At 36.7% G+C, this 10,905-nt stretch overlaps 1 protein-coding gene across 1 annotated transcript; it reads left to right on the forward strand.

Moving 5' to 3' along the window:
* The first annotated feature begins 1,457 nt into the window (after positions 1–1,457).
* Positions 1,458–5,549, forward strand: LOC120354917. Its single transcript, XM_039443053.1, has 3 exons — positions 1,458–1,928; positions 2,414–2,595; positions 3,249–5,549. The coding sequence occupies exons 1-3, from the start codon at positions 1,835–1,837 to the stop codon at positions 5,160–5,162; spliced, it is 2,190 nt and encodes a 729-aa protein (XP_039298987.1). The 5' UTR covers positions 1,458–1,834; the 3' UTR covers positions 5,163–5,549.
* The last annotated feature ends 5,356 nt before the right edge of the window (positions 5,550–10,905 follow it).

The raw sequence follows: 10,905 nt of genomic DNA on the forward strand, positions 1-10,905 counted from the left end.
TTTCAATAACCTATTAGATGCACAACAATTGTGTGTCTTTGAAATAAAATCAATAATTGGACACTGAGCGCCGCACACGTGCACCCCACTTATGGCAGGAAAAGATTTTTGTGGTTATGTTGCCCCGGGAAGGGGAGGGAGAAAGATAATCTAGTTTGAGGTTAGAAGAAAAAAAAGGAGGGAAATTTGTGGCAGGAAATTTCAAGATCAAGTGACGTCACTGATCAGCTGATGACATCACTAACCTGCTGTCACGTGATGTCACAACTCTGCTAAGGGGCAGGTGGGTGGGGGGTCAACGCTGGTGGGGTCAAAACAGCTGATTTTGGTCACCCTCTGTCCTTTTCAATGTCTACTCAAGACATTTAGAATTCTGCCGGCTTGCACGTTATTCGGAGTTCCGTCTGTCAACATATTTTGAGATCCATTATATTTCCAATTCCGGCTAGCTGCAGGATACTTAGAGTTCCAGATACTTCCAATATTCATTCGACCCGACTGAATGGAACAGAGAAAACCCATTACTTGCACATGTGCACTATTGTCCTGTATGTGAGATCGATATTAGTTTTCTTTCTTTCAAAATGGATGGAAACAAACTGGTCTAAAGCTTAGACCATTTATAGAATAGACACGCTGGGAAGCCTAGCCTCTGAAGCAAACATCTAACTGCCAAATCCGCCCACCTTGACGTCACAACCAAGCTAACAAGATCAAAAATAAAGATTGAAAAGTCATTGAAAAAGATGGAAAATAAAGATTCCTCCTACTTTGTGAGGCACAGAATAGGTATACTGTGCTAGAATACTGTGCTGAATAACAGTGGCGAAGCTACCTATAACTAGAAGGGGAGTCTAGGAATTCTAAAGCTTACTTTAAATTTTCTTGTAGATTAAATCTATGCGCTGGTCTTTCTTCTGTGCAAAGACATCAATAATTCAGTCTTTGAAGCTCTGGCTGTTTGACAGTTCATGCAAAAGAGATTTCTCTATTGCCAGTGTGCTCAAGTTGGTGAGTCTATCATTGGTCATAGAATTTCTTAAAAATGTTTTTATGTGTTTTAGTGCACTCATTGATCTCTCACTGGAACATGTTGTCACTGGAAATGTGAGCACTAAATGAATTAAACGTGTAGTTTGTTCATAAACAGGATCCAGACCATTATCCAAAAAATACTGCAACAATTTCTTTGGGGTAGATGCTTGGAATTGTCAGAGTAAATGTTTAAGAGTTCATTTTGCAGTTGCTCACTATCAAAGAAAGGATAATTTCTCAAGAGCTGATCCAACTTGGAGGTTGGAAAATTGTCATTGTAGGATGGAAACTGACTCTCATCCAGTAATTCTGCAAAGTGGAAGTTCTCAAAATCACAGAACCTTGTTTCCATCTGCACCACTATGGTATCAACTATTTCATAATACGCCGGTTTAGAGGTAAAACTCACTAAGTACAATTTTTATGAAAATGGCGTTTTTGATACTTTAAGAATAAATATCTCATATACTATCCAGGAAAAACTCATTAAGTACTCTAAATGTCCCCTATTATGATCTAGTGAGGTTGAAATTTCATCAAGTACAAAATATATTCATTCGTTTGCCAAGAAAAACTCATTTTGCACTTGATGAGTTGTTCCTCCCCTTCTTCTATGTATTCTAATTCAAGAAAAAGTCATCAATGCACTTGATGAATTTTGCCACGCAAACCATATCAAGATGGCTGAGCATTTTGTCACCAAGTGCATTCGCCCCTAACCTAAAATTGGCACAAGGTTCCAGTGTTTGCGTGCTATACCGTTGATTGTTGTAATGCCTAAGTGATTTTATTTTTAATAATGGATTTACAATCAATAAATGTGAGCGATCGAGTTAAAAAGCTTATGAATCTTGCTGCATTAAATAACAACATACAAGATACAGCTTCTCAAGGTAAGTTTAAAATAATTTATGTTTTTCAAATAATGATATTGTAGACTACCTAATTGAACAATAGCCTATAAGTGCTATAATGAATTTGTTAAAATATGATTAGGATTAATGATTCATTATCCTGTAAAAATTAGTGGATTTGTATAAATATTGATAATTTTGTATTGAAATGGCATAATGATTTTTCAATTATTATGATGATTAGGCTATTCTAACCAAACTTCTACTATGAAAATTGTGAGTGAAAATGAAAAGTAGACTGAAAAACATTACTAGCACAGCAGTCTTTGAACTTATCTATGATTCTTCCTATCAAATTATGTACAAGTATAGCCTAAGGTGAAATTACTTCATACAAGTAATATTATTATTGAAACAGATTCAAGATTAATATGGTTTGTACTGCTTCATTGGAAGTTGAGGAGATAGACTTTATTAACAATTTGAAAACGATCTTGTATGAGATATTTTTCATTCTTTTTCAGGTGATATTGAGAAATCTACTCATGATTATATCCAATTGGAAAATGTGCAATGTATGGAAGAGCAGTTGGATTATGGAGAACGAGTTTCACCTGCACAATTGTCTCAAACACCAGATGAAAACTGTAAAAATGGAGGTTGTAATGACATTGATATTCAGAAATCCATCTCATATGACGAAGAGGTAAGCCCAAATTGATAATAGTCATGTTTACTAGGGGCATAACGGCTGTGGAAGCACTGATCTAGCAGCTAGATACTAGTTTGACGTTCATCTTACTAAACTGTATGAAAAATCATTAGCCGGTAAAGGGGTATTTTGTACAGTACAAGATTCACAATATTATTATATCACTACCTGTTATGTGAACAAGATAATGATGATTGAGCTGGATGTGAAATGCTTGTTTGAGTAATTAGCAAGTTGTTAATCACAACTATTCTTCAAGCTCTTAGATCAAATAGTATTTCTATCACTATATTTTTAGAATAATAGTCATGCATGGATTACAAGTAATTCTTAATTGATCAAGACAAAAAACATCTGCTATAAATCTACTATTTTCATGGGTTGTCACTGACACGTTATCAATCTCATATGGATATACGACATTTCTCTCTCTTCCCATGTAAAGCAATGATTTCTGCTAGTTTCATGGGGAAAAATATCAAACTGACAAGCTATTTGACACAAGCTGATGTAAAGTTTGGGTTCAATACCAATAAGATTTATTTTTTGTAAATGTTATTCAGCAATATTTGACTAGATTTATGCGAATATTGCAGTTAATACTTCCCTTCCATAGAATAATACTGTTTTTCTCTTTCATCTCTCAGGAATCCATAGTCGACGACACTGATGCTGATCCATCATATCATCAAGAAGCAAACGAGAGTATGTCATCTTCTAACGAGGAACAAACTGCCATTGAAGAGCAAACAAGAGGGAAGCGTTGGAGAACATCTCGTCCTATGATGTGGAAAGTTAATAAGGCCAAAGAAATGCGTGCCCAGTGCATGCCTTATGTAACAAAGAGAGGGGAAATGGATGGCAAGGCCCCAAAGCCTATTGATTGCAGCTCCTGCCGGTTTAAGTGTCAAAAGAATTTCAGTGAAGACGACAGGAAATATATCTGCAAGTCCTACTGGTCACTAAGAGATTATGGTAGGCAAAAAGATTTCATATTGAAACATATTGTGAGCACATTGCCCAAATGCCGTAAAGTGGATGAGTCCAGTCCAAGTGCACGTATCTTATCAAAACAATACTCCTTATCAAATAAAGATGGTACTCATAGAGTTTGTGCTAAATTTTTCGAAAAAACTCTCAATATATCCAATGGGCCGATAAATACAGCTCTCTCAGGGTGTAGTCCTTCAGGCTGCTTTGCGGGATCTGACAAAAGAGGCAAAAAAGAGCCTGGCAATAAAACAACGGAAGATGCTAGGTTGGATGTAAAACGGCATATTGAGAGTTTTCCTACCATGGATCCTCACTATGTGAGAAAATCGTCAAGAAGAAAATATCTGGATACAAAACTTTCCATTTTAAAAATGTATGCTTTGTACAAGGAATTTTGTGAAAATAATAATTCCAATCCTGTAAGCAGCAACACTTATAGGCGCATATTTTGCACTGAATATAACTTGTCCTTTTTTCGTCCAAAGAAAGATCAATGCTCACTATGTAATTTATTCTTAACTGCATCCAATGGAAAAAAAGAAACATTGAAAGAATCTTATGATGCACATATAGCACGCAAAGATGAATGCAATTACATGAAACGAGCAGACAAAGAACGTTCACTAGAAGATGAAAGTTTCAAAACGATTACATTTGATTTGCAGAGTGTTTTACAACTTCCATCATCTGATGTGTCACAACTCTATTATAGCAGAAAGTTGTGTGTATTCAATCTCACATTGTATGATGGTGGTAAGGGGAATGATGCACATTGTTTTTTTTGGAACGAATTGAATGGTAAAAGAGGAAGCACAGAAATTGGGTCTGTTCTCTTCAAATACATTGAAAAGCTACCTGAAAATGTAAAAGAGTTGTCAATGTTCTCAGACACATGCGGTGGACAAAATAGGAATCAGCATGTATCTGCAATTTTGTTGTATGCAGTTACCAAAACGCATGTACAGGTAATAGAACAGAAGTTTCTGGAATCTGGCCATTCATTCATGGAGTGCGATTCAATGCACTCAGCAATTGAGAATGCAAAAAGGAATGTGCCAGTCTTCATCATGAATGACTGGAGAGAAATATTCAAGTCAGCAAGGTCAAAAAAAGGGAAAAGTAAGAAAAATCCATACAATGTAGAGGAGCTCAAACACTCTGATTTCTTTGATTTACAAAAACTGAGCTCAGCACTAATTCGCAACAGGAATGTCGATGTAGATGGCAACAAGGTAAGGTGGCTCAATGTCAAATGTTTTCGTTATGAGAAAGAACACCCGGGTACTATATTTTACAAATATAGTCATTCAGATGACTTCAAAAAAATAATGGTATTTGGTCGTGGAAGACCCCGGAACTTAAATCCACAACTTGTGAAAGCATACCCAAGTATTTTACCCATCAGTGCTGCTAAGAAGAAGGATCTCATCAGATTGTGCCAAAAAAACATAATACCAGAAGAATTGCACAACTGGTATCAAAACTTGCCATCAGTGGAGAAGAATAGTGACAGATTGCCTGAGCCAGGAGTTTCTGACAACAGTGACGTAGAAGGTGAAGAGGATTAGAGAATGTTCTGTTAGAGAATGTTAGAGAATCTCACCGTTCTTATAGCTTAGAAGATAATCTAATTAATTATTATTGAATTGTTGTTTCTCAGTTTATTTATTGGTTTCAAAATAATTACTATGTACATATTAATATTTTTGCAAAGTATTGACTGCTATTTTCCCAAATCTCTTTCATTCCAGTTGTCAGTATAATATGGGTGACAGAGTTTTTAGGTCTTATTATAATTATTTAAAACTACTTTTAGGTTATATTTTATGCAATTGTAATGTTATGTCATAGTTTTTTATATAGTTTGTTCATGAATAATGGCATGTGAGGACTTTAAATAATTATTATTCGAGTTATTTCGTAAGGTGGCAAATTAACAAGAATTAAGGTTCTTTGTGGTGTGTAGCTAGGTAATATCAATTGTTTGTGTTAATATGAAGCTTTTATTGCGAAATTGTGAATTTTAGTTGATGAAAATATGCGAAATCTCAATTCACCGAAAAAGTTGAAAATGTTACTTAGTGACTTTTACCTCTAAACCGACGATATGCATTTGCTTTTAGGGTTGGCAAAACAAATTTTTCTGTTGTCACTTCATTATTGAGCTCTATGCTGGATTCGACACATTCATTGATTGTTTCCTCATTTCTCAAGTTCTGTAGATTTTTAATTGTTTCTTTTATCTCATGATTGCAAATATTCCCACTTGATGTACACTTCAGTTGCAACACCTTGAATAAATGGTCAGTGAAACTGAAAATTTTATTGAAAAAGCAAAGGAGGAATAGAAAGTTTGGGTCGTCCAATCTCTTGAAAAGTCCTAAGTCACCATTCACTGATTCACCATCCCATTCATCATCATTTTCAATGACTTGCCCAAGAGCTTCTTTCAAGCCTTTGAAATGAGATGAAATTGTCATTGTTGCCCTGGAGTGAAAGTTCCATTGCGTTGTGCAGGCTTGAGGACGTTTGAACCCTTTATCCCTCAACACTTGTGTTCTTTTTGAAGATTTGCTGAAATATGTATGGAAGGCAGTCAAATCATATGTGAAGAAACACACTTTCTTTATAGTTTTTGCTCCATACAAGAGAACCAAATTAAGTTGGTGGGCATAGCAATGTATGAACATTGCCAGTGGGCAATCTTGCTTTATAATTGCTTGCACACCCCCTCTAGAACCGGCCATTACTGAAGCACCATCATAAGTCTGACATATCAATTTTTTATCCACACCCCATTTCTTCAAGACATTCAAAATTACAGTTGCTAGACCAGCAGCACTTTTATCCTTCGAAACATCATAAAAACCAACAAACCTCTCATAAACATTGTAATTTACACAATAACGGAGTATAATGTTCATTTGTGTCTGACAAGAGACGTCCAATGTTTCATCAGCCTGAACCGATACAAACTCACAAGTTGAAAGCTGTTTTTGAATTTCTTCATCCACCACTTGTGTCACACAGTCAATAATATCATTTTGAATCTCACTTGAAGTTCCTTTGAATCCTGATGCTGCTCCAAGATGCTCTCTCATGAATTGTTCTTCTTGTGCCAGCAGTTCAAGAGTTTCAAGGTAGTTGCCTCTATTCACAGAATTACTACTCTCAACATGCCCCTGGAAAGGAAGTTCTTGTTTACTAAGAAAACAAACCACTTGAACTAATCTACCAACAACCCGTCGATTATGTGTTACTACCTCATTATGTTTCAGAGCTGCAAGACATGCTGCTTCTGATAATGCATGCTCTACTCTATTCCTGCCAAGAAGAAGAAAACGCTCACTATTTAGAATATGTCTTTCAGAAATCTGGTGTTTTCGTGCTCTCCTATGAAAGTTTTAAAGGGTACTGATTCCATTCACTATCACCCCCAAATAACAAACAAACATAACAATAAAATTTACAGTCTGTCACACTTGCCGTAAGCCATTGATAATTCTTATACCATTGGGACTGAAAAGTTCTTGCTTGATTGCCATCTTTTTGAACAATTTTCAGTAATGGTTGTGGCCGCTTGTCTTTCAGAGCACATTTTGCTTCAAAAGATAAAGAAGAAAACGGAGTTTGAAGCAAATACTTCACCAGATCATTACACTGATCCATAGCCTAATTATTAAGAAGTTGGAAATTATGGTGAAAGTTCAACAACAAATTGAAGATAAAATTTCGAAATTGAAAAAATATTCAATTTCATTATTTATGATTATGGGTAAACGAGAACAAACCGCCGAAACTGAGTTTTAGGTTAAGAACGCACCAAATGTTACCATTACATGAGACATAAACCAACTGATTTATTTGAAATCTTCAAATTATTTTGAAAAGCATCGATTGCTTCAATGTCGACTGTTCGATACATCGAGATCAAGACATCGATGATATCGATTCAATATGGAACTCTAACTAGGAGCCTAGACTCCAAGCCCTACTATGTAGCATTGGTGCTACATCACGTTGTCATAGCAACCATATAATACGCCACGCCTACTATGAATGAAGTAGGAGTCTTATAAGTACGAGACTCACAATGGTGAAATTGAGTATCGTGTTAGCTCTCATACAGTGCAAACGTACTCGTAGTGTAGTGCAGTAGAAGTAGTGAGTCAGCAGTTGATTGTTCACGGTATTTAAGTGGAACAAAACATTGCATCAAATTTCGGTTAAAATCCACCGTCTTTATGCAATCGAAGTGACCTACTTTCGCGCGGCCTTCAATTTTCGTTCGCGCTCGCGTTTCCGCGATCGTGAGTGAGTACGAGGGCTTTTCGAAAAGTATGTTCGCAAATTATTGACTATGGCTACGTCAAGTGGAAAATTGTTGAAACTACCCAGTTTTCTTGCCCCGGAGTTTGAAGAGCAAGAAGACGAGGAAAGCAACATCGAGAACATGGACACCACCAAACCATCAGAGATCCAGTGTTCACCGGATCGTTATATTAAATCAAATAAGCTCCATTCAGCCGCTGAGCATGCACTCTTCATCACCTGGAAGGAGTCGGATGAGAAGAGAAAGCAGCTAGAGAAGAGCAATGTAGAACTTCAGCGGAGAATTGAAGACTTAGAATTGCGATTTCAAAAAATAGAACAGAACATTCAACAACCATGCAGTCCAGCAGTTGCTGAAAACTACTCAACTAATGAGGATGAGTTGGAAAAAGAGACTGAGTGGATCAGGGCCCGTAACAAACGTACTACAAAGAAGAGGAAACTAAATAGTACTTTGTCTCCTGAACCAAAGAATGAGCCTACTGGTAACCATCGTCAGTTGAACAAAATCACCTCATTGCAGAAGAATAAAGGTGAGGAAGTAAAGAACAAGAAGAAAGAAACGCCACCGCCACCAATCATAGTGGATGGTATAAAGAGCCTGGAGTCTCTTCATAAAAGTTTGAAAAAAGTGACTTCAGATGAAAAAATTTAGAATAAAGCTCTTGAGTAGAGAGACTTTCAAAGTAAATTCAGTAGATTCAGAAACGTACAGAAATATTACAAAAGAATTAATCAACGATGGTTTCAACTGGCACTCGTATGAAAACAAACAGGTGAGACCCATAAGAGTGATGATAAAAAAACTTCATCACTCCTGTAGTATAGAATCCATAATGGAGGACTTAAAGGCTAAGGGATTGCTAGTGGTAGATGTAGTGAATAAGTTGAAGTGGAAAACTAAAGAACCATTAGACATGTTCATGGTTTCGTTCAGCGCAGAAGAGAATGTTAAGAAGGTTTTTGAACTTAAACATATTCTGGGTTGTAGAGTAGAAGTTGAAGCATTGAAGAAAGTTAATCTAATACCTCAATGTAAGCGTTGCCAGGCTTTCAACCACACTCAGGCTTATTGCAACAAGGAGGCCAGATGTGTGAAGTGCGCTGGAAAACATGCATCAAAGGAGTGTACGAAACCTAGTGAAGCACTACCGAAATGCATTCATTGTGGTGAAGCTCATCCTGCAAGCTACTGTGGTTGCTCTGTAGCAATTGAGTTACAAAAAATATGTAACTCGAGTAGGGTAGCCAGTAAGAATATAACATCAAAAAATGTTGTCGATTCTCAGGCTCTGAATGTGGCTTATTCTCAAAGTAGGCCCACTCAACATCAAAGTAGGCCCACAGAAAAGAGAATGACTTTTGCCGAAATCGTATCCAAAGAAAATAAATCGCAGATGAAGAAAAATGAAGAAGTAAAAGACACCTCACAAATCCTACAGCTCATCTTATCTAAACTTGATAAACAAGAGAAAATAATTTCATCCCTTCAATCTCACATCGAGAAATTAGACAATAATAGACAACAAAAACCAAAATGATTCGTTCACTAAACATAATGGAATGGAACGCAAATGGACTCTTACAACGACAACTGGAATTGGAAGCAGTTCTAAACATAGATAATGTAGATATTTGTCTCATTTCTGAGTCTCACTTTACAAAACAATCCTACATAAAATTTAAAGGTTACAGGACCTACCATGCCTTACATCCCAACAATGTTGCGAGAGGGGGGAGTTCAATCATATAATCAAAGAGAGCATTCAGCATAATGAACACGTTAAATTAGAAACTGAACGAATTCAATTGATAGGAGTATGTGTGGAAGCAGTTAATTATCGATTTGTAGTTGCAGCTGTCTACTGTCCTCCTCGATATTCATTCAGAAAAGAAGATCATCTATCAATGTTTGATATGTTGGGAACGAGATTTATCCTTGGCGGTGACTTCAATTCAACTTGGATAAACTTGGAATCTAACCAATGCTTTCTACATGACGCAAATACTATAGTGAGGTCCACGTTATAATGACAGTGAATAAAGATAGAAGAATTGCAATGCCAATTCTCAGCATCAATTAATTTTATTTCTACACTGTCAAAAACGTAATTGGCATTGTTGTGGACCTAGAAAAGGATGGTACCACCGGCTTTGTCGAATGATAGACAAGGATAGCAAAACCAAAGTTGATCAAATGGTGTCATTATAACGTGAACCTCACTATATAAGCATTTTTATGCCTGATTTCACCATAACCAAAAACGAGGCAGTTGGAAATTGGTTTTTGTTCGTTTAGAGTCAACTGGCACTCAAACCAGGTCGCTCATAGTTTTAGTAAACAAGGGAACAAAATCTCGAAGCTCGATACAAATTGTTTAGATGCTGAGTAAGGCTTGTTTTACACCTATACGGTACTGTTACGCTCAGTTCGGTTTGTTTTCAGTCGATTCCGACAAGTTTGGTTCAATAAGAATTCGGTACCGAATAAAAACTGCGCAGAATAGCAAAACCAAAGTTGATCAAATACTGTCATTATAACGTGGACCTCACTTGTATTGATGGTAGGTTCGGATCATTTTAATGATCCGGATCAATTAATCTCATTCACTGCCACGAGCCAATCAGAAGGCCAGGATTGGAACTTCCCAAGGTCACGTGACGTGTCTATAGTGAGGTCCACGTTATAATGACAGTATTTGATCAACTTTGGTTTTGCTATACTTGACTATCATTCGACAAAGCCTGTAGTACTATCCTTTTCCAGGGCCACAATCATGCCAAATATGTTTTTGACAGTGTAGGAATATGATTAATTAATGCAGAGAATCGGCATCGCTATTCTTCTATCTTCATCCACTGTCATTACAACGTGGACCTCACTATATTACAATGCGGTGCTTCCTAACAAGATGGCGGATTTTGGCGTCTGGGTACTAGCCAAGTTTCCATACTGTATGTATACTGTTCCTGGGCCTC

The sequence above is a fragment of the Nilaparvata lugens genome, chromosome X, assembly GCF_014356525.2.
Source record: "Nilaparvata lugens isolate BPH chromosome X, ASM1435652v1, whole genome shotgun sequence".
NCBI classification, from domain to species: domain Eukaryota; kingdom Metazoa; phylum Arthropoda; class Insecta; order Hemiptera; family Delphacidae; genus Nilaparvata; species Nilaparvata lugens.

Bases quoted from the DNA above. Each gene is read 5' to 3' on its own strand.
- LOC120354917 (XM_039443053.1), top strand. From the start codon at position 1,835: ATGGATTTACAATCAATAAATGTGAGCGATCGAGTTAAAAAGCTTATG. The intron at 1,929-2,413 runs GTAAGTTTAAAA...ATTCTTTTTCAG, and splicing joins ACAAGATACAGCTTCTCAAG to GTGATATTGAGAAATCTACT. The intron at 2,596-3,248 runs GTAAGCCCAAAT...TTCATCTCTCAG, and splicing joins CCATCTCATATGACGAAGAG to GAATCCATAGTCGACGACAC.